The 23,448-nt window shown below is 35.3% G+C and overlaps 2 protein-coding genes and 1 pseudogene across 7 annotated transcripts; 2 read left to right on the forward strand and 1 right to left on the reverse strand.

Annotated features, from left to right (window-relative positions):
- Nucleotides 1–10,266: 10,266 nt before the first annotated feature.
- Nucleotides 10,267–14,667, forward strand: LOC104787625 (disease resistance protein RPS6-like; annotated as a pseudogene). Its single transcript, XR_015557617.1, has 6 exons — nt 10,267–10,774; nt 10,863–11,971; nt 12,050–12,391; nt 12,488–12,895; nt 13,183–14,346; nt 14,454–14,667. The product of XR_015557617.1 is annotated as a disease resistance protein RPS6-like (transcript).
- A 997-nt stretch (nt 14,668–15,664) lies between these two features.
- LOC104787626 (protein OPI10 homolog) lies at nt 15,665–16,711 on the reverse strand. Its single transcript, XM_010513231.2, has 2 exons — nt 16,450–16,711; nt 15,665–16,333 (listed from the first exon to the last, which is right to left on the reverse strand). The coding sequence occupies exons 1-2, from the start codon at nt 16,550–16,552 to the stop codon at nt 15,864–15,866; spliced, it is 573 nt and encodes a 190-aa protein (XP_010511533.1). The 5' UTR covers nt 16,553–16,711; the 3' UTR covers nt 15,665–15,863.
- Nucleotides 16,712–19,352: 2,641 nt separating this feature from the next.
- LOC104787627 (putative amino-acid acetyltransferase NAGS2, chloroplastic) lies at nt 19,353–21,550 on the forward strand. 5 transcript variants are annotated; one of them, XR_015557619.1, is made up of 7 exons: nt 19,353–19,508; nt 19,613–19,724; nt 19,875–19,931; nt 20,015–20,068; nt 20,150–20,515; nt 20,601–21,031; nt 21,394–21,550. XR_015557619.1 is itself a non-coding variant. In XM_019246035.2 (5 exons), exons 1-5 carry the CDS (start codon nt 19,465–19,467, stop codon nt 20,832–20,834), a joined length of 630 nt encoding a protein of 209 aa, XP_019101580.1. In that variant the 5' UTR covers nt 19,359–19,464; the 3' UTR covers nt 20,835–20,924. The 5 variants fall into 5 exon arrangements, 2 of the variants coding, with proteins under 2 accessions (XP_019101580.1, XP_087307107.1); XR_015557618.1 differs by lacking the exon at nt 21,394–21,550 and having other exon boundaries at nt 19,359–19,508; nt 20,025–20,068; nt 20,601–20,924; XM_019246035.2 differs by lacking the exons at nt 20,015–20,068; nt 21,394–21,550 and having other exon boundaries at nt 19,359–19,508; nt 19,875–19,954; nt 20,356–20,515; nt 20,601–20,924.
- Nucleotides 21,551–23,448: the final 1,898 nt, after the last annotated feature.

A 23,448-nucleotide genomic window follows, 5' to 3' on the forward strand; every position in this document is an offset into this window, starting at 1 on the left:
AAGGTCACCGCCAAAAGTTTCCTTCTGTCTTGCTCAAAGAATACATCACCAACTCTACGCAACATAAACCCTCACACGTTCTATCTCCGCCTGGTCAAGGTTCTCTTACAACGTCCTCAGGTAAAACACCGTATCCTATTGCTAATTATGTAACTGACGCTGCTTTTTCAGTTTCACATCGTGCTTATATGGCGTCTATTCTTCATTCCGATGAGCCAAAGTACTACAAGGATGCTGTTAAACACAAAATCTGGTGTGACGCTATGTCTAAAGAAATTTCTGCTCTTGATGACCAGCATACGTGGGATGTTACTACGCTCCCACCGGGTAAGAAAGCTATTGGTAACAAATGGATATTCAAGAATAAGTATCGATCAGATGGTTCTCTTGAACGTCACAAGGCTCGTCTTGTTGTTCTTGGTAACAATCAAACCGAGGGTGAAGACTTCACCGAAACCTTTGCTCCGGTTATCAAGCTTAAGACAGTTCGCTTTCTTCTTCGACTTGCTGCCGCACATAACTGGGAAGTTCACCAAATGGACGTTCATAACGCCTTTCTACATGGGGATCTTGAGGAAGAAGTATACATGAAACTCCCTCAAGGCTTTGCATGTTCCGATCCCACTAAAGTTTGTCACCTACGCAAGTCACTCTATGGTCTCCGTCAAGCTCCTTGATGCTGGTTCTCTAAGTTGTCTACGGCTCTCATTAAGTTTGGTTTCTCGTAGAAGTATGCAGACTACTCATTGTTCTCTAAAATTCGTGGCAATATCTGTCTTCATATCCTGGTTTATGTTGATGATTTTGTGCTTGCGTGCAATGATAAAGACACTCTGCAGGAATTCAAAGATTATCTCCATCAGTGCTTTCACATGAAGGATCTTGGACGCCTCAAATACTTTCTTGGTATTGAGGTCGCCTGCAGCTCTGCTGGTTTCTTCTTGTCACAGCGCAAATATGCTCTAGATATCATTGCCGAGACTGGTCTACTTGGTGCTCAACCTGTCTCCACTCTGATGGAAATCAATCACAAGCTTCTTACTGTCAAAGGCTTACCTGCTGATGCTCCACGGTACCGTCGTCTTGTTGGTCGCCTCATTTATCTCACACATACTCGTCCTGAACTCAGCTACGCCATCCATGTTCTCTCGCAATGTATGCAACGTCCTCTTCAACCTCATTGGGAGGCTGCTATTCGTGTTGTCTGCTATCTCAAGGGTTGTCCGGGTCAGGGCATTCTCATTGGTTCTGACTCTGATCTGACCATCTCTGCCTTCTGTGACTCGGATTGGAATGGTTGTCTCCTCTCTCGTCGCTCTCTCAGTGCCTATATTGTCTTCATTGGGGATTCTCCGATTTCGTGGAAGGCTAAGAAGCAGGACGTCAGTTCTCGCTCTTCGTCGGAAGCTGAATACCGGGCTATGGCTTATACACTCTGTGAGCTCAAATGGTTCAATGAACTGGCTATCTCTCTAGCTGTTCCTCGTTCCACTCCTATGCGTTTGTTCTGTGATAGCAAATCTGCAATCTACATTGCCACAAATCCTGTCTTTCACGAACGTACAAAGCATGTGGAATCCGACTGTCACCAAGTTCGTGATGCCGTCCACGCCAAGCTTATTACTCTCCACCATGTCTCTACACACAACCAACTTGCTGATATCCTCACTAAAGCATTACCTGGTCCAGCATTTGAAGGTCTTCTTTCCAAGTTGGGTATTCGGCATCTCATACTTCCAACTTGAGGGAGGGTATTACGATAACTACACTTTAGATTTGGATAATGCTATGCTTATGTTAATCCTTATCTCTCTACTTCTCTTAGTCCTTATCACATTACGATTCTAGCTCTATCTTCTACGAACATCTACTTGTATAAATACTTGACTACTTCTACATGAATAAGACAACCTTTCTACAAACTATTTCATCTTTCATCATCAGCGGAGGCACGAAAGTAGACAACGTAGAGGAGGAGGCTGCCATTTTCGAGGATAAGAAATGAAGTGTAGTGTTTCTGACCTTTACGGCTCTGGTCTGTAAATAAAAATTAGGTCTATGTAAGTATTATGTGTATGTGGTACAATTCATGCCACGTAAATTAGACTCAAACAAGGCCACACGCGCTAATTATGATTCATTGATTTTCTAATTAGGCAGGCCACTGATGATTTTAGTAGGAAATCGAGAATAGACTCGTTTCTATTTTAGTAAAAATGTAATTCGGTTTTGTTTTTATAATCAGTTGTTTCTTATATTTTACATTTGTCAAATTTGATATAAATAAATGTGATTAGTTAGAGAATGTGTATGGTCAGAGAGACCATTTAGTTATATAGTTTTATTTTTGTCAATCAAGGTTTTTTAAAATTTAATTTATCTTTCAAGTTCTAACAGCTTTTTCTTTTCCTTTTTTTTTTTTTTCTTGAAGTCTCAAAATCACGGCTATAAAACCAATGAATGTAAAGAAAAAGATCACATCTTGCTATCTATAAAGAATGAGTGTTGGTTAGTCTATATGCATTCTTTAGCTTTTCTATTAATCAGAACAGAACTAACGTGGACGGTGTACACGAACAAGTAAATTATTGTTACACTAGAAAAAAAAACATTTGAAAACATGTGCTATATTTTTTTTGAATGCTTAGATTAAAAACTGAAGTATATTTACGGAAACCAAAAAGACATACGAAGAAATCGAAGAGAAAAAAAATGAATAAGAGAAAAGTTCTTATAGAAAATAAATACTAAGCTTAAATCAACGACAAAACGAAGAGCATTACATCAAATTTTAAGCTCGAACTAACGAAAGAAAGATGAAAGCTTACCGCAAGTCATTGAACATGTAGAAACTGAGGTTTCTCACAATGAATTTGTTTAGAGGGGAAACAAATTCAATAACAATCTCTCCAAAGATTTAAATCAAAATAAGAGTAAGAAAGGGAGAAATGAAATCTCTTGAGGAACAAGTTAGGTTTTGCTCAAGAACAAAGAGGAATTTAGGGTTTTGTATTAATGATTGGATGATCTTACAATGAGAGGATTGCCCTCTATTTATAGGTATTCAAAGATCTACTGAATATATTCGAGGATATACTAAATATATTGACTTTCCTAATTACAGGCGAACTGATTAGGAAAGTCCTTCCTTTCTTGCTTGACCAGCCGCAGGGCGAGTTGAAGTGTCGGTTTGTCACCTCGTCCATGGGCTTCTCGGTGTTACTGGGCCTTCAGAGACGAAGTCCAAACTTAGGCCGAGCTCCCGGTTTAGATAACCGGTTCTTTTAACGGGTTTAGATCGGTATGTTGGGGGTGCTAATTCCCGCACCAACAGAACAGAAGAAGGACACCTCAAGCGGCTTATAAACTCACTGTTCCTTGTTGGTTGAGCACATTTCTCTATGTAGGAATACTCAATCTTACTTAAGTAACATGCTGATGTTTGATTATGTTATGCCATTTCATAAACGAGTCAAAAAGTAGGTAAACTAACCAAACTTGGGAGGCAAACAACAATAAATTATCCCCATTGTGCAAAACACTGACCTCCAAAACAGTATTGTAAAAACAAACGCTCTATCAAACAACATGCATTTTCTCATGAGTACCTTTAGTTCTCTACTAAACCCATCCTATCAAGGAAAGCATAAACTCTTGCAGAAAATAAGTTGATGTTCCAAAAGGAATATGGTATATCACAAGTATAAGTGTATTTTACTTAGCTTAGGATAGTTTTACTAAGTTAAAATAAATACAAGTATAAGTGTATATAAGGGAAGCTTGTACAACTAAATTCATTAATGAGAATAACAGAAATATTTTCACATTTCTCTCTCAGTTCGATCTCACTCTCTCTAGTTCATCGTCTTCCTCATCTCAGATTCTGTTACAAGAGTCTTAATATGGTATCAGAGCTTCCACGATTCTGTGAGCTATGAGTGCATCTTCGATTGAGCTAATTCTCATTCATCTTTTTTGGTTTCTTTCGTTTCTGTTGGATCTATCATATCTTCTCATTTCTGCGATTCTTTAATTCGTGTTCGCAAGCGAGATCTGATCTTTGTTTCTTGTTCTATTCTCTAATCGATCTTTGAATCTTATTCGATTGATCTTTGTTTCTCTCATGGCGTCGAGTGTGGTGCGTCCGTCAAATTCTCCAATTCGTCCGTCAAATGTTTCGAATCGCACTGATCTTTATGCGAGTCCTTATTCTCTATTGAGTAACGATCATGCTGGGTTGCAGATTGTTACCGATCGACTTGATGCAGGAGCCGAGTTTCATTCTTGGAGGAGATCTGTTAGGATGGCCTTGAATGTGCGTAATAAGCTTGGCTTCATCGATGGTACGATTCCTAAACCACCTTTAGATCATCCAGATTCAGATGCTTGGTCTAGGTGTAACGATATCATCATCACTTGGTTGATTGGGTCTGTTTCGAAGAAGATAGGCAAGAGTCTATTGTATATACCTACTGCAGAAAAGATCTGGAAAAATTTAGTCTCTCGCTTTAAGCAAGATGATGCACCTTGTGTGTATGAAATTGAACAAAGGCTTAGTACTATTCAACAAGGGGCTTTAGATGTGAGTGCGTATTACACAGAGCTTGTTACCTTATGGGAAGAGTATACGAACTACATAGAGCTACATGTATGTACCTGCGGTCATTGTGAATGTAATGCTGCGATCTTATGGGAGAAGTTGCAACAACGCAGTAGAGTTACAAAATTTCTGATGGGGCTTAATGAGAGTTATGAGCAAACAAGAAGGCATATTCTCATGTTAAAGCCTATTCCTGGTATTGAAGAAGCGTACATTATTGTTGCTCAGGATGAGAGACAACATGTTGTGAAGCCTGTTATTAAGACGGAAAGTGTTGCTTTTCATGCTACGAGATCTTTTGATGGAAACCAATCTTTTGGGCAGGATCAAATGGAGTTTGCTGCGGCTTATAATACATATCGTCCAAGAGGAAATCGACCTCTATGTACCCATTGTGGAAAGTTGGGTCATACTGTTCAGACATGTTTCAAGGTGCACGGGTATCCTCCTGGTTCCACGAATACAGGGCAATCTGGTAGCAAGTCTACTTTTGTTCCTAGAGGTTTAGGTGCATCCAACACGAGACCACAATATCCACAGTACATGCCGAATCCAAACTCCAACTTTGGTTCACAGCAAAGAACTGTTGCGAATGTTTTTACTGAACAACAGTCGTCTTCTCTGGCTGGGATCATTGGTGCCACACCTATCTCTATGCCATATTATCCATCTCCGGCTGTTAATCCTGTGAATCTTGATGTCAGTAGGTTGAATCAAGAACAAGCTCAGACATTGATAAATCAATTGACTTCACATGCTCAGAGTTCTACTTCAGAGCCTCCAGTTACATTGAGTCAGGCTTCTATCTCTGAACAGGGTGTCATGGCTGTTCAATCGTCTTCTGGTAAAGTTTTCAATATCTCTAATAACCTTCGCTATGAAAACCATATTCTTACATATCGTCATCATTATCTTTCTTCTTTATAAAATGCTTTGCCTAGGTTCTTGGATAATAGACAGTGGTGCTACTAGTCATGTTTGCTGTGATTTGTCAAAATTTAGGGAAACTTTCTTAGTCTCAGGGGTCACAGTAACTCTACCTGATGGTAATAAACTCGACATTAAGCATGTTGGAACCATACATTTGTCTGATGCATTAGTTTTATACAATGTTCTTTATGTTCCTGCATTTCAATTCAACCTGATTAGCATAAGTTCATTGTTGCATGATAGTAATTGCTCAGCTCATTTTTATCCTACTGCATGTTTCCTATAGGAGTCTTCTCAGGGATGGATGATTGGGAGTGGTAGACTTTTTCGCAATCTCTACATTCTTAATACTCACTCTCAATCTGCATTTTCATCTGCTGAGTCTCCTGCTTGCGTCAACTTCTGTGGAACCTTGTCTACTGATGGCAGTCTCTGGCATCAACGCCTTGGGCATCCCTCAGTTGCCAAGTTACAAAGTTTAGCTAATATTTTAACATTGTCCAAGTCTATCATTCAAAGTCATGATCATTGTCACATATGTCCACTAGCTAAGCAAAAGCGTCTGTCTTTTCCATTTCATAATAACATGTCTTCATCTCCTTTCGATTTGATCCATTTAGATATTTGGGGACCTTTCCCTGTTGTGTCTGTAGATGGTTATAAGTATTTTCTTACCATTGTTGATGATTGTACAAGGGTGACTTGCATTTACATGCTCAAAAATAAAAGTGATGTTTCAAAAGTGTTTCCAGTTTTTCTTGCTTTAATACATACTCAATATCAATCAAAAATCAAAGCTATTAGGAGTGATAATGCCCCAGAATTAGGTTTTACTTCTTTAGTTCAAGAACATGGTATCATTCACTATTTCTCTTGTGCATATACACCTCAACAAAACTCACTAGTGGAAAGAAAACATCAACATTTACTCAATGTGGCTAGGGCTTTGCTTTTTCAATCTAATATACCAATAGCTTACTGGAGTGACTGCATTCTTACTGCTGCTTTCTTAATCAATAGGATTCCTTCTGTTCTTCTAGAAAATATGTCTCCATATGAAAAATTGATGCATAAGAAACCAAATTACTCTGCTCTTAAAACATTTGGCTGTTTATGCTATGCTAGTACTTTGCCAGTTGATCGTACCAAATTAACTCCTAGAGCTCAATCTTGTGTTTTTCTAGGATATATCCATTAGGCTACAAAGGTTATAAAGTTCTAGATTTAACAACAAATGTGGTTTCTATCACTAGAAATGTTATCTTCCATGAAACGGTTTTTCCATTTTTGAAAAAGGAACAATATCAATCTGATTTTTTCTCTCATACCATTTTACCAACTTTTCCTGCTTGCGTTATTCCATCTCCTGAAGTTTTACCATATGTTTCATCTTCTGCATCACCATCTCATAATCCTATAGAATTTTAGCTGATACTCATGCATCTTGTTCATCTTCGAATCCTAATGCATCATCGGGTTTAGTATCTAGGGTCAGTCAAACTGAGAACTCTGAGACTAATAATGTTTCTTTACCTAGGGGTAGGTCTAAGCAACAGACCAAGGCACCTAGTTACTTATCCGATTATCACTGTGCATTAGCATCCATTTCTTCACCATTACCAAACACTCATACTACTCCATATCCTCTTTCATCTGTTCTTTCATATGATCGTTTCAATCCACATTATTGTTCCTATATCTTATCATATTTTGTGGAGACTGAACCAAAGACTTTTAAGCAAGCCATGGCTTCTGAGAAGTGGACGGGAGCTTGTAATGATGAACTGTTTGCTATGGAGCTTAACAAGACATGGACGGTTACTTCTCTTCCACCTGGCAAGAATGTGGTTGGCTGCAAATGGGTTTTCACAATCAAGTATCACTCTGATGGTTCAGTGGAGAGATACAAGGCTAGATTAGTTGCCAAAGGATACACTCAGCAAGAAGGAGTTGATTATGATGAAACCTTCTCTCCTGTGGCTAAACTAACTAGTGTTAAACTGATGTTGGATTTGGCAGCTAAAGGGGGCTCGAGATTAACACAAATGGATGTTTCCAATGCTTTCTTGCACAGTGAGCTTGATGAGGAGATTTATATGAGTCTTCCTCAAGGCTATACTCCAGGTAACATGGAATCACTTCCCCCTAATCCGGTTTGTCGATTACACAAGTCGATCTACGGTTTAAAACAAGCATCTAGACAATGGAATAAGCTTTTTACCTCTATTCTGGTTGGTGCTGGGTTTATGCAGTCTAAATCTGATACGACATTGTTTGTGAAGTACACACCAACTAGTTTCATTGCGGTTCTGGTTTATGTGGACGACATAGCCATTGCTAGTAGTAATGATAAGGATCTCGATGATCTTAAGCAAGTATTGCACACTGCTTTTAAGATCAAAGAATTAGGACCTCTTCGGTTTTTCCTTGGCTTGGAGATTGCCAGGACAACTAAGGGCATTTCTGTGTGTCAGCACAAATACACGTTGGATCTTCTGGAGGATACTGGTCTTTTAGCGTGCAAACCTGCTATTGTGCCAATGGATCCTTATGTTACTCTTACTAAAGATACTGGAACGCCGATGGATTCTGCTACACCATATCGGGAACTCATTGGTCGACTCTTGTATCTGACTATTACGAGGCCAGATATTGCCTATGCGGTGCACACTTTGAGTCAATTCTTGCAGTTTCCCACTGATGTCCATATGCATGCTGGACTGCGAATCCTCAAGTATCTTAAGGGAAGTCCAGGATAGGGTTTGTTCTATTCGGCGGCTAATGATGTTTGTATCAATGCCTTTGCTGATGCAGACTGGGGAAAATGTCTTGACTCACGTCGCTCTGTTTCTGGTATTTGCCTCTATATTGGACGATCCTTGATTTCTTGGAAGTCAAAGAAACAAAAGGTGGCTAGTAGAAGCAGTACTGAAGCTGAATACAGGAGCTTAGCTGATGCTACTTGTGAGATACTTTGGATACATAAGCTTTTGAAGGATTTTCATGCCCAGGTCTCAACCACGGCGAAACTGTTCTGTGACAATAAGTCGGCGATATATATTGCAACGAACCCAGTCTTTCACGAACAGACTAAGCATATTGACATCGACTGTCATGTTACAAGGGATCAACTCAAGCTTGGGAATCTCAAAGTTCTTCATGTTTCAAGTGAGAATCAATTGGCTGATATACTGACAAAACCGCTGCATCCGAAGCCTTTTCATTCTCTACTTGGTCGAATGTCATTGTCAAACCTTTATAATCCTTCCTCTGTTTAGGATTCAAAGGTTTGCGGGGGTGTATCACAAGTATAAGTGTATTTTACTTAGCTTAGGATAGTTTTACTAAGTTAAAATAAATACAAGTATAAGTGTATATAAGGGAAGCTTGTACAACTAAATTCATTAATGAGAATAACAGAAATATTTTCACATTTCTCTCTCAGTTCGATCTCACTCTCTCTAGTTCATCGTCTTCCTCATCTCAGATTCTGTTACAAGAGTCTTGATATGGTAAGCAACATTACATATTGGTACTCAAAGGCTTTGAGTCAAAGCCAACTTACATTCCAACAATCTTCAAATCGAGAGCAAGCTGACAATGCATTCCACATTGCATAAGTAATAGAAGATTACAAACAGATAAAGAAGAGATAACTTGATCTGCAAGGAACGGCATTAAACAAGGCCCACGGGTAGCTTCTATCATCGGCTTTCTTTGAAACCCTTACTCTAAAATTTTTGATTGGTCAACACAATTAAATTGCATATCATCTGAAGGAATTTACAAAAAAAAAAAAAAAAAAAAAAACAGAAATGAATGTCTCTGTTTCAGGCAAGTGAAGCCATGTTTCGTTTTGTCCTGAATTTTTTTTTCGCATGCGTCCGACTATTGAACAATTATTGTGTAATATCTTTCTTCTTTTGTTTAGTATATAAAACAATAATACTTTAAGGACTTTTGTGTATTCAATTTGAATGTCTCTCTAGTTGTAATTTTACTCTTAATATTACTAAGATTTTTAAAATAAAGGTGACGCTTCATCATTGTTAGTCAATGTTAAATGATATATTAATTTAAGTCTCTTTCCTTCAGTGACATATGCATAAAATTACCTACCACTACGACGAATAAAAAATGTTTTTGGATCCACCAATGGCTCTCTTTTCTCTCGTAGCAGAAAGAGTCGAGTGGTACCAGCAAGTCTCCGTTAGACCTTAGCCACGAGACTTTACAAGCTTCCTTCTCCTTTCCATGAAATTTACAGGGTGTGTATTCAATTTGACATTTTAAGTGATTTGTGTAAAAGTTACAAATCCTATGTTATTCAATCATGGATTTTAAAAAGTCTCATGAAATCCACGGTTATTGAATTGATGATTTAGAAATCTACTTTAAAATCCATTGTTATTCAAAACAGTTTGTAGATTTGGATTTTAATAAGTTTTATGGATTCTGGAGGATTTGAGAGGATTTGTTTAGTTAAAAATACAGAAATCCAAATCTCATAGTTTTAGATGGGATTTGAAAGAATTTTACTATAAGTCATATCAACTTCCCTAAAATCTATCAAAATTCCAAATATCCTAAATCTCATACAATCCTCCAAAATCATTGTTTCAATACACCCCCATATTAATCAAAAAAGTCTACTTTAAAACTTTCCCTAACTTCTTTTAAGTTTTTTTTTCCTCTCAAACTACAATCTACAAGCTATTGTTCTTAACACTGTGACTTTCCAAAACAAAGATTTTGCTAATTTTGTTCTTAGCCTAATGGCATCTTCTTCCTCCTCTTCCCACAATTGGGTATACGATGTTTTCCGAGCTTCAGCGGGGAAGACGTCCGCGTAACTTTCCTCAGTCACTTTCTAAAAGAGCTTGATCGGAAATTGATCATTGCTTTCAAAGACAACGAGATAGAGAGAAGCCAATCGCTCGATCCTGAACTTAAACAGGCAATAAGGACTTCAAGAATCGCAGTAGTTGTGTTCTCTGAAAGTTACGCCTCTTCAAGCTGGTGTCTAAACGAACTGATGGAGATTGTGAAATGTATAAAAGAGTTTGGTCAAATGGTGATACCGATTTTCTACCGTTTGGATCCTTCTCATGTGAGGAAACAAACCGGAAAATTTGGAGAGGCTTTCTCAAAGACTTGTCAGAACAAAACAGAGAATGAAACAAAACTTTGGCGGCAAACTTTGACCGATGTAGCAAATATCCTTGGTTATCATTATCAAAACTGGTACCAAATTTTGATATATGTATCCTTTATCATATCTTATACACTTTGATATGCTTAATATTTTTGAAACGATATTTCTCCTTTTTAGGGATAATGAAGCAAAAATGATTGAAGATATCTCAAATAATGTTTTGAAGAAACTTTTACTAACCACATCAAAAGACTCTGAGGATTTGGTTGGCATCGAAAACCATATCATTGAGATGAGTGCATTGTTAAATTTGGAATCTGAGGATGGTTGGGTTATGGGGTACGTCAGGAATTGGCAAAACTACCATTGCTAGAGCTTTGTTTGGTCGAATCGCTTGTCGGTTCCAAGGTAGTGCTTTTATAGAGAGAGCATTCATACATAAGAGTATGAAAATTTATTCTAGTGCAAACTCAGATGACTATAATATGAAGTTGCATTTACAAAAAAGCTTTTTGTCTAAAATTTTAGACAACAAACAAATAAAGATAGAGAGTTTAGTTGCAGTTGAAGAAAGGCTAAAACACCGAAAAGTTCTAATCTTTATTGATGATTTGAATGATCAAGTGGTTTTAGATGCCTTGGTTGGTCAAACTCATTGGTTTGGAAGTGGAAGTAGAATCATTGTCATTACACAAGACAAGCATTTTTTAAAGGCCCATGGTATTAATCATATTTATGAGGTTTGTCTCCCATCTAAAGAGCTTGCTCTTGAGATATTTTGTCGATCAGCTTTCAAGAAAAATAATCCACCCAATGGTATGATGGAGCTGGCCTCTGAAGTTGCCTTACATGCTGGTAATCTTCCGTTGGGTCTAAAAGTTTTGGGTTCGTATTTACGTGGTCGGGAAAAAGAAGACTGGATAGATATGCTTCCTAGCCTTTGTGTTAGGCTGAATGGAAAAATTGAGAGAACACTAAGAGTCAGCTATGAAGGGTTAAATAACAGAAAAGATGAAGCCATATTTCGACACATTGCATGTCTTTTTAATGGTGAGACTGTCGACGACATAAAGCTGCTACTAGCAGATAGTGATTTGGATTTTAATGTCGGGTTTAAAAACCTCGTTGATAAGTCTCTTATACATGTAAGAGAAGACTATGTTGAGATGCACTGTTTATTACAAGAGATGGGTAAGGAGATTGTCCGTGCACAGTCTAATAAGCCTACGGAGCGGGAATTTCTTGTGGACTCGAAGGATATTTGCGATTTACTTGAAGATGATACTGTAAGTATTTTGGTGCACTTTTTATATATATCTCTCATTTGATAAGATTGTATATTGATATTGATACCGCAATCTTAGGATACCGGCAAAAAGGTCTTAGGTATAGCATTGGATATGGATGAGATTGATGAACTGCATATACATGAGAATGCCTTCAAAAGGATGCCTAATCTCCTTTTTCTAAAAATATACACAAAGAAATGGGACTTCATCAAGAGGTTAACAAAGAAACAACAGGACTACAAGAAAGAAGTGAGATGGAACTTACCAGAAAGCTTCAACTATTTGCCCCATAAACTTAAATTACTAAGGTTGGACGGATATCCTATGAAATGCTTGCCTCATAACTTTCGTCCTGGAAACCTCGTTAAGCTCCAAATGCCAGGGAGCAAACTCGAAAAATTGTGGGAAGGAGTTCATGTAAGTTTTATGCACACTTATTGTATTATTTGTATCGAGATTAAATTCTTATATTGCTTTTAGATATAAATTACGTCTAAGTTGTTTATTTTCTAGACACTCCAAGGGCTAAAGGATATAGATTTGCATGGATCTACAAATTTGAAAGAAATCCCTGATCTCTCAATGGCAACCAATCTCAAGACACTTGATTTTAGCGGTTGCTCAAATTTAGTGGAGCTTCCTGCCTCTATTCAGTATCTCAATAAACTCGACACGTTGCGTATGTCATAATGCATAAATCTGGAGTCTCTTCCCAGTGGAATCAACCTCCAATCTCTTTCTACTCTTGATCTTTGTGAATGCTCACGGTTGAAGATTTTTCCTGACATCTCAACCAACATTTCTGTGCTCTACATAGACAATACGGCAATTGACGAATTCCTTTCTAGCTCGCGTCTAAAGAAACTCACCATTCTTCGCATGTATGGAATAAAGAGTGAGAAATTGTGGGAAAGAGTGCAGGTAACCTAACCTTATTTCCAAATTTTCTTGACCAATATTTATATACAAAATTATATTGTCCCTATTGCCTAGGTTAAATTTCTCAAACATTGTAAAAATAATTAGTAACAAGGCACTTTGCACGTATAATATATATATATATATATATATATATATATATTTTTTGTTTTGGTCAAAACACGTATAATATATATATATAACTTAAAAATGTAACTATTATTGAAGAGTGGAGCAAGTCACTTGAGTTAGTTTTATTTAACATCTTTACATTGTTTGTTTTGGTTCAGCCGTTTACACCTCTCATGGCCATGCTGCCTCACTCTTTAACGAGATTGTTTCTCTCGGATATTCCAAGTTTGGTGGAGCTTCCTTCCTCTATTCAGAATTTTACTAAACTTGAGTATTTGAGAATTCTAAACTGCAAAAATCTGGAGACGCTTCCCACAGGCATCAATGTCCGAGATCTCTCCGTCCTTGATCTCTCTGGATGCCCACGTTTGAGGTTTTTTCCTGATATCTCAACAAACATCGATTTGCTGAGAGTATGCAGTACAGGGATTGAAGAGGTTCCTTGGTGGGTCAAGAAGTTTTCTAAGCTTCAACACCTAAATATGAATGGATGCAGCAATTTAAAACGTGTATCCCTACACATTTTTGAACTGAAACATCTTGAGAAAGTTCATTTTTTAAATTGTGGGGGACTAACGGAAACTAGCTGGAATGATAGTTCAAGTGTTGTGGCAATGGAAACAGACAATATACCTGTCATCCTAGAAGAGGAAATCTCTTCTTTTCCGGAAAGTTTAATCAGCTGCTTCAACATGGATCAAGAAGTTCTCCTTCAACGACAATCAATTGCTTCTAAGTTCATGATGTTACCAGGTCAACAAGTACTTTCATATTTCACTCACCGTACTACGGGTACCTCTTTGACCAATATCCCTCTCCTTTACACCTCTTCCACTCAACCCTTCTTGAGATTTAAGGCTTGCGCCGTGGTCTGTCTAACCGAACCTGCTCCTGATGACGATTATCTTTTATATAAGATCCATGTATCTTGTCACTTCAAAGGTAGATTTGGGAACCACTTTGATACTCTTTACCCACCACATGCGTTCCAGAATTGTGAGAAGGGTGGCCACCTTGTTATATTCGACTGTTTTGTCCCTCTAAACAAAGACAATGCTTCTCTAGTTGAAGTGAATTACGAACAGGTGGATATACAACTTCATTTGAGTAATTATGATAATTGTTCCTTGTCTGAGTTAAAAGGTTGGGGTATACGCATCTTCAAGGACTTTTCATCACCGGAGAACCGACTTGGTAATGGAAATACTCTTCTACATGTTTCTGAAGCAAATGATGATGACGGTATGGTTAATAAGAAAGAACACAGTGAAGAGTGTGGAAACAGTTCTGAAGAACAAGATAAGAACAGGAAGCGAATGCGGGTAAGCGTTAAGCATAAACTGGACATTATATTGTATATGGTTCACTATTCCTTTTCAGGAACTATCGAAAAGTGTTTATATCACATATTTATTTCTTTATTTTGCAGATTATGTGAAGGACCTCTAAAACCCTCTGCTTTGCTCTGCTTCCGACTACAGGAGGAACACAAGATGTGACTATTTTAGCATTCCTAGATTATTTGGTTGGTGTAAAACCCTAGCTTGTTAAATTCCTTATGTCGTTTACGTTTCAAATAAATTCTAGCTTCTACAATGGTTTTAGCTATTTTCAAAAACTCAACTTAGTTCACCAATTCCACCTATACGACCGCTAGACCCAGAAAGTGCTATAGATACACAATATGGCTGCAAACTCCAACATATCCCCACAAACTTATTGAAGCCAAACAAGATCAAATAAAGGGGCTAGGAAGAACAAAATATCCAATCCTCAAAAAAAGCTGGGTTAAGCTTTACCATTCTTCGCCTTAAGGCAACAAAACATAAATTGGAAATAGCAAAGTTCGATCGAGCTTAATACCATGAACTGATCAGTAACAACATCAAGTTAATAGAACTGTGATTCATATATAAGCAAGAAGCACATTAAAAGCAAAAATTCATATCCCTCGTGGTTTCTCATTGCAAACTAAGTAAAAGGACTCTTTCATCCGGTTCATCAATTGAAACCCCAAAACCAAATGGATAAAACCACAGCTGTAGTGAAGTGAAGCTTCTCAGAAACTAGACACTAATGCAATAAACTAAGAACGAAGGTTCACTACTCAAACACAAGCTGGTCAAAATCATGACCTCTCATCTACCTCAAAGCAACAAGATAAAGGTTAAGACCATGACCAGATCTTAAACAGCAGAAACAGTGAATTCATATGTAACCAAGTAGAACACTGAAACTGTTAAAACCATGCTCTGACCAGATCTGAAACAGCATCCACATACTGAAACTATTATTCATATTTCGTTACTCGTCATCAAGTCCTCGCTAAACTTACGTAATTAAACCAAAAGGTTATACAATCCTATCTAAAGACACAACTGATTTACCATTTAATAAAAACTAACGAAGAAAAGAGATGCAAAATATGGCCACAAACACCAATCTCTTACAACCACACACTATAGTAAAGAAAAAACTTCTGTAACACAAGATGGTTTTAATCTTCACCTTCATCTACCTCTAAGCCAAAAAAAAAAAAAAAAGTTCAACCCTTGCTCGAGGGCAGTATATGATTGCGCTTATCGACATGACATCAATCCACTTACTGAAGCTATAATTCATATGTAAGCAAAGAGAACATTGGCAAACTACAATCTCTTGTTCAATTCATCATACAGAACCCAATATCAAATGGGACAAACCCACCATTGTAGTACAGTGAAGCAAGATCATAAACCAAGTAAAACTACAATCTCTGGTTCAATTCATCATACAGAACCCCAAAGATCAAATGTTCCAAAACCCACCATTGGAGTAACACTGAAGCTAAAAACTAACCTTACAAAGCAAAGGTTTTGAGGAAACCAGGATCACGTTTAGCTTTCTCCTGAAACTTCTTAAACCAACGATCCAAAATATCCATAGGAACAACCAATTTACTTCCATCAACACCACAAAAAGACTGCATAAAGTTAAACAAATTCTCCCCAACTTTCATAGCCAATCTCTCAATCCTCCTCTCCGCCACAACATCCATCGAACTTAACGCCGCCGCATCCTCAACAGAAACACCGATCTTGGCCGATAAAGAACTCGAATCACCCGCCGTGAGCTGCATCTGAGCAGCACTACCAGGTTCAGGCCATTGAAGTGACAAAACAGCAGAAGGTCTAGCTAAAGTCACAGCACCACAGAACACAAAAGCTGATCCTGGGGATTGAACGTATACAGCTAAAGCTTTATCTGGTGGGAGATTGAAGTTGTTTAACAAGAAGATACACATCTCTGAGATTTGATCATATGCTTCACCTGTAAACAAAAAACAAAAAGATTGGATTTTTCGATTAGGGTTTCTGATTTGGGGATTTAGGGTTTTTGAAAATTTTGTTTTGTTTGGGGGAGAAGGGTATGTGTATTATACTTACCGACGAAGTGGTTCATGTCGAGAACCCAATGGAAAGTATCGATTTGAGTGAAGGTTGAGATGTCGATTGGGAAACTTCGATTGGGGAAGACGACGCCGAACATTGTTGATTTTTTGGGTTAAGGATTTTAATTTTGAGTGAGGAGAGGTTTTGAAGCTTGTGTTGGAGATGGGGGGACTGATGAAGAAGACAGATAGAGAGTGAGAAGATGATTCTAGAAGATTTTAGAAAGAGCTAATCTATGGTTTCCGCACAAAGAAGACTAATAAATGTAAGAGAATTTACATATAAAAAAAACAACTAAAAATTAAGCGAAAAATTAATGTTTTTTTTTTTTTCAAAATTTGTTTTTTAGAAAATAAAGTAGCTTGTAAATTAAAGAAGGACCAATTTGATGTATCATATTTACAAAAATTTAGAGTAGTATAATTAGAAAATAAAGTAGCTTGTAAATTAAAAAAGGACCAATTTGTTTTTTAGAAAATAACAGTATTCAAGAAAGCGGTCTAGGCGTCTGTCTAGGCGCTAGGCGCTCAGCAAACGCCTAGACGACCGTTTACACTGCCTAAAATCACATAATATTATTTTAATGTATATTTTTTATTTTTAACTACATATATTTAAAATTTTAAGTTTTATATTCATATAAATGTTTCTATGTTATTAATATAAATTAAATAAATGTATTTTTACTAATTTTAGTTTACGATTTATTATTTATTCTTTTTAACATATATTTTTACATAATTTTACATATAATATTATATATATAATGTTCATATTGTAAACGCCTAAACCGCCTAAAAACGCCTAAAATCCCGACTAGGCATTCTAGGCGTTAGGCGCTCGGTCACCGCCCACATACCGCCTAGCACTTTCTTGAACACTGGAAAATAAAGTAGCTTGTAAATAGTGTAGTTAAAAGTATAGCATCATATTTACAAAAATTTAGAGAGTAGTATAACTAAAGGATGGGGGAAATTACCATTTTAGTGTTTTTTATCAAAAGATTTCATACCCCATCAAATTCTTTTGGATTGTATCGATGTTTTAAAATTGATTCAAAATTTCAAATCTATCTAGAACAAATGTAATTTTTCTGCATAAAACATGATTTGAATTTTATAAATCGGATGTAAGAAAATTAAGAGCAAATAGTGTTCTATATAGAATCTATATGAATAAAACTAGATACGGACCTGCGGTACACCGCAAGGACATTTTTATGCTAATACTTTATTACATTATATTGTAATTATGTTATGATGTATATTATAATGTCACACATACTATACACTAATGTTATAATAATATTATGTAATAATAATGTATATATTATATATAGATATCTGAATTTTATATATTATTATATAATGTATATACTAAATTTACTAATAGCATTATGGTTTGTTTGGCATAATAATATAATAGTGTAAAGTATATATGTATACTCGTAATTTTTAGTGGATAATTATGTTTCTTACTATGCAGTGGTGGTCAATTTAAAGTAATTTGATTGGACTAACAGGTCAAACAAAAGTTATAAATCAATAGAAAATAGTAAGAAACACACTTTGTGTTCTATTATTGAATATAGAGAATCAAAAACCAAAGCAAAACATTTACTACTCTAAAAATCGCATAGCGATTGATGCTTCATTATAAGAATCATATACTAATCCATAAATTGTTCTTTAGTCATCATAGGATTTTGCAGCTTCGAAAAATTTTAAAAGCAATTTCAAATTGAAGATCCTCTCTCTCACCGGTGAGACGAATAGCGGGATGTAATTATAACCACTTCTGTAATTACGTACCCACTGTTTGCATTTATTATCTCATGTGAACCATGTTGAGCCCTGAGGAAAAACCCAACTTTCTTCAAAACGGTTTGAATGATTTAAAGTAAGCCAATCAGATAACATGAAATCAGAATGAGTGTTTGATATTTTTTTAACAGCCATATTGATGACAACTATTTAGTTTGAGGAATGAAACGTGAATTATATAATAAGCTGATGAGTATCATGGCCGTATCCAATCTTCTGTCAATCTTAACAATTATGACAATTAAACATCAGAATTTGTGAATTGGACAGATATGAAACTGATTATCCGCTAGTATATGCGAACTGAATAATCATATATTAATAATTACGAATATTCCCGTAAAATTAGTTTCTGTAATATTGGTATCTCTATATTAGTAAAAGAGAAAGAGAAGTACAAAATCTTTTTCGGGTCGGGTCATTAAAAAAAATTACCCGAAATTAAGACAATCGGATATGGTTCAGAAATATCTGAAAACTATTCATGGGTTTTTGGGTTATAAATTTTCGTATGTTTTAAAAACATTAAATTAAATGTAAACTTAAACTGATTTTCCTAAAAAAACTATAGTGGTTAATCGAATATTTATGGTGCCTTTAATTTAGGAAACTATATCCGATTATTGTTATTAGTAAATCAAATGACGCTTCAAATTTTGGAAAACTATTATAGAATAATATCTGATTACCAAATTGTTCCTAAATTTTAGTCATCTATCGGAAATCTCATTAATTTCTATGCTAAACTAACAAAATCCAAAAATATCATTTGGTTATAAAGATACATATATTTGTCAAATATCCTATCGCAAGTTTTCACCTAATTGTTAGTATTCCTACTATTATTTTGAAATACAGTTTATAGACTAAACCTTCGTTTTGTAAGAAATTACAAGGGTATACCATTAGAGTTATGACCAAATTAATTCATTTAAAAAAGGTTAAAATCGTCATTCAATCATTTCTCTATTCGGATAAACACGCGGATCCCTTTTACCCAGTATTCTGACCCGGTTTCATTTTCTAATCTCAGCCGTTCAATATGTTTTTAAGAATAAATCGCAATCGTTCATTGACTAAACCTAAAAAAACATTTTTCCTTCACCTCTGCTCTCTCTCTCTCTCGCCGTCTCTCCCAAATGGATTTAAAGTTTTTTTTTTCTTTTTTGACGACAGAGTCGAAGAGATGCAGAGGAAGAGAAGAAGGAAAAAAATTTTCATTATGCTAAGGTTTTAGTTTCTTTCCTCTTTTAATTAAGTTTATATTTTAAGTATATGTTTGATGATTAAAACCAAGTTTAATTGGAATTTGGTTTCTGAATCTTGATGTGTAGTGGTTTTGGATTCTTCTCTGGTCATCAGCACGATTTTCAGATGATCAACTCAATCTCACAAATCGTCAATAACTCAACCTCAAAAATCTGTCTGATTCATCTCTCCGATCAAGTAAGCTCAGATACCGATTGTTTTCTTTCTGATCCGAATCAATTTGTATAAGATTCTCTTCTGGTAGGTTCTATGGTTTTAAATGTTTTTTTCTTTTGGATTCATGATATGATCTTTAACCTTTTATTTGTATTTGTATGTGAACTCTAGATGTATTCAAACAGGGAATCATCAAGGCGATCTAGGAGAACAAAGCAAGAGTTCTTGGTATATCTTGAAGCTCTGCTAAGGTTAACACAAATAGTTGGTTTGATAATTTGATTCCTACTATAAGAATTCACTTATTGGAGGTACTATAAGCGGAGTGCTATTGTTGGAGATGGAATGGGGACTATGGTGGCAAGGTATACACAACTGTTTTCAATTGCAAACGATTCAAATTTTTAATCTTTCTTACAAAAGCTTTCTGGCCCTTACTGTCACAGTGACGTATACGAAGGAACCCGAGAGGCGAAAGTGGAAGATCTTACTGGAATTAGAGAAACAATCAAACCTCTGGAAGAATCAGGGGCTTTAGTTCGCAGAATTGATGAAGAGATTTGCCTTTTAGCCCATAGCCTTAGCCTTAAGTTCTAAGCCTATTGCTTTGTTGTTAAGATTAAAGGAATAATTGGTTTCTTTCTGTGTTTAGCTACTGCGAGCTTCGGATTCATTTGTGGTTGTGGAAAGGGAAGGACAGATTATCGCTTGTGCAGCTTTGTTCCCTCTCTTTAAAGAAAAGTGTGGAGAAGTTGCAGCTATTGCGGTTTCATCAGATTGCCGTGGACAAGGACAGGGAGATAAATTGCTCTGTATAATCATAAACTTTGAGTATTGTGTGTTTACAATCTACAGTTAAAAGAAAATTCAGTTTCTTAGACTATCAATTTTTTGCAGATTACATTGACAAAAAAAGCGTCAGCTCTCGGACTTGAGATGCTTTTTCTGCTAACAACGAGAACAGCTGACTGGTTTGTGAGACGCGGGTTTCAAGAATGTTCAATCTCGATGATACCAGAGGCAAGACGAGAAAGAATCAATCTTTCGAGGAGATCGAAGTATTACATGAAGAAGTTATTGCCAGACAGGAGTGGGATCTCTGTTGTTCGTACATTTCAGTTTGGCTCATGAGAATGTCGAGAAGAATGTAACTGACACAGAATTTTTTTGCTCAATGTATAAGATTCTGTCGAGTTTTGAATGAATCAACATTATTTCCAACGCCGTAGCATCTATCACTTTGAGTTTCTCCACAAGTCATCTCCTTCGTGACACCATCTTCTCCTCTGCTGTCTTGATCTCGGGGAATGAGACAATGGGGAAAATACGTATGTGCTCATCAAATCTATACTTTTAAACAAAAGTATATAATATTTTCATATTTATATTTGAAAGTGATTGTTTTCTATATTAATATTTTCTACTAATTTTCTTCGTGATCAATTTATATAATATTTTCATATTTATATTTTCTACTACTTTTCTCTAGGTATGCTTTGGTTTTTCATATTAATATTTTCTACTGCTTTTCTCTAGGTATGCTTTGGTTTTAATAACTAAATTTAAATTAAATATTCAAATAGAAAATTCATGTATTTCGTCTAGATGTTTTAGCCAAACTTTTTAAATAACAATTATATGATGGGTAATTATTATAGAGAACGGTTATGAGACTTAAAATTTTTGATAGGACAAGAATGGATAAGATGTGAATGGACGAAATGGAATGGGATATGATGGGATGTAACGGAACGGGACGAGACGAGACTAAAATTTTGATATTGGGATTTAATACTAATATTGTACATACACTTAATTTATGTATTTCAAATAAAAAATTCTAACTCACTTTTATGAATTTAAAATTTATAAAAAAAATGTATCACGTGCTATACTTTGGAATAATGATTTGAAAAGTTTAGGAAATTTTTTTTTATATTAATAACATGTAAATGATGTCATCTATATAAAAAATAATATCTTATAGAAAAGAACATTTAACAAACCGGAACGGGTAATTCAAACAATAAAAATATTTATCTAAACTACTTCTAATTAAAAGAACACAAGATGAGATCATAAAATTTGGGTAATTAAATTTAATTTTAACTTTCAAATATAAAAAATAGATATAATACAAGAACATGTTGTATGCCGATATAGTACTTAGAAGATATTAAGAGTTTTAGTGGTTAATGGCTCTTTTTGTATTGTGTTGTCTATACAAGATATATATTTTTAAAGGTTGACTATGCGACATATAATCAGTTATATTGGAACGGGTACTTTGAAAATTTTGGATATTTTTGAAAATAATTAAATATTTTTTTTGGATAATTTTAACTAACTAATAAAAAATAGTATTCAAGGGGATATTTATGGTGAAAGAGATGGTAAAAGTAAGGAATATTTGCTACCTAAATAGTTATGATTATTAGGGAAATCATTTTATGCAATAGTAAAAGTAAATAAAATATTGCCCTATCTTATACCATCTCTATATTTATAGAACAAAATCTCTACCTTGGAATAATTATCTAAACTATTTCTAATCAAAAACCAAGATGAGATCATATATTTTTAAAAGGTTGACTATGCGATATGTAATCAGTTACTCTGGAACGGGTAATTTGAAAATTTTGGTTATTTTTGAAAACAATTAAATAGTTCTTTTTGAATAATTTCAGCTAACTAAATAAAAGTAAGTATTTAACGGGGAATTTGGGTATCATGTATAAATTATTTACCCACTCCCTATTAATAAAGATAGTCTAACGAGTGAAGTGACCTTAATCCAATGGCAGGAGGTAAGTTCATTTGTAGAAGGCACCATCACACCCAGGATCGAGTCCCGGTTCCTACGAATGTAGGAATTTGGTTAATGGACCGGCCAGTTGTGGCCCAATGGTTGACAAAAAAAATATAGTCTAACGAGTAATCATTTAAAAGACGGAATGGGACGGTACAGATGGGACGAGAGGGGATGTATTTCCCGCTCTAAAGTACATACGTCTAGATTATATCTTCTAAGTACTATATTGGTATTAGGATGTAGAGATGGGTCTGTGTCAAAGTCAATATCCTGCTCACTAAAATTAAATGTCAAAAATAAGTACATAGTACCAATAATATGTTGAAAATGTGTAATAATTTAAATATAACTAATACAGTATTATTAATTTCAAATTGTAATAAACATATTGGCCCGTACAGTAGCACGGGTTACTACCTAGTTCTAATTGATTTCGAAAACAGAAATATCATTAACCACTTAAAAAAAAACTAACATAACCCAAAAATATTTCCTTATACAATTATAATATAATATTAATACAAGATCATATTCAATAAGTTAGTTTAAGTAATTACCTTAAAACCCAAAATTACCATTAATATTCTAAATATATTTATATAATTATTAGGAAATCACTTAAATCTCTCTACAAGCCAAAACAGTTTTTTCTAGAAGAATTCAATTTACTAACCCTAAAAATCGACACCCATTCCTCACTATATAAAGCAATACATTTGTGGAACAAGACATCAATTGTTTCATTCCAACTTTTCTATGTTTTTCTCAAGTTTTTATTTATGATTTGTTTACTATATTCATGTTCTTTTATCCAATATGATATATATTAATATATATATATATATATATATATATTTTTATTTTATTTTACAGAAACATAAAAAACATTGTCAATTTATCAAACAAACTCATAGGTTTCTTATGTGATACGGG

This window comes from Camelina sativa, chromosome 5 (genome assembly GCF_030686135.1).
Source record: "Camelina sativa cultivar CO46 ecotype springtype chromosome 5, ASM3068613v1".
In the NCBI taxonomy this organism is placed as follows: domain Eukaryota; kingdom Viridiplantae; phylum Streptophyta; class Magnoliopsida; order Brassicales; family Brassicaceae; genus Camelina; species Camelina sativa.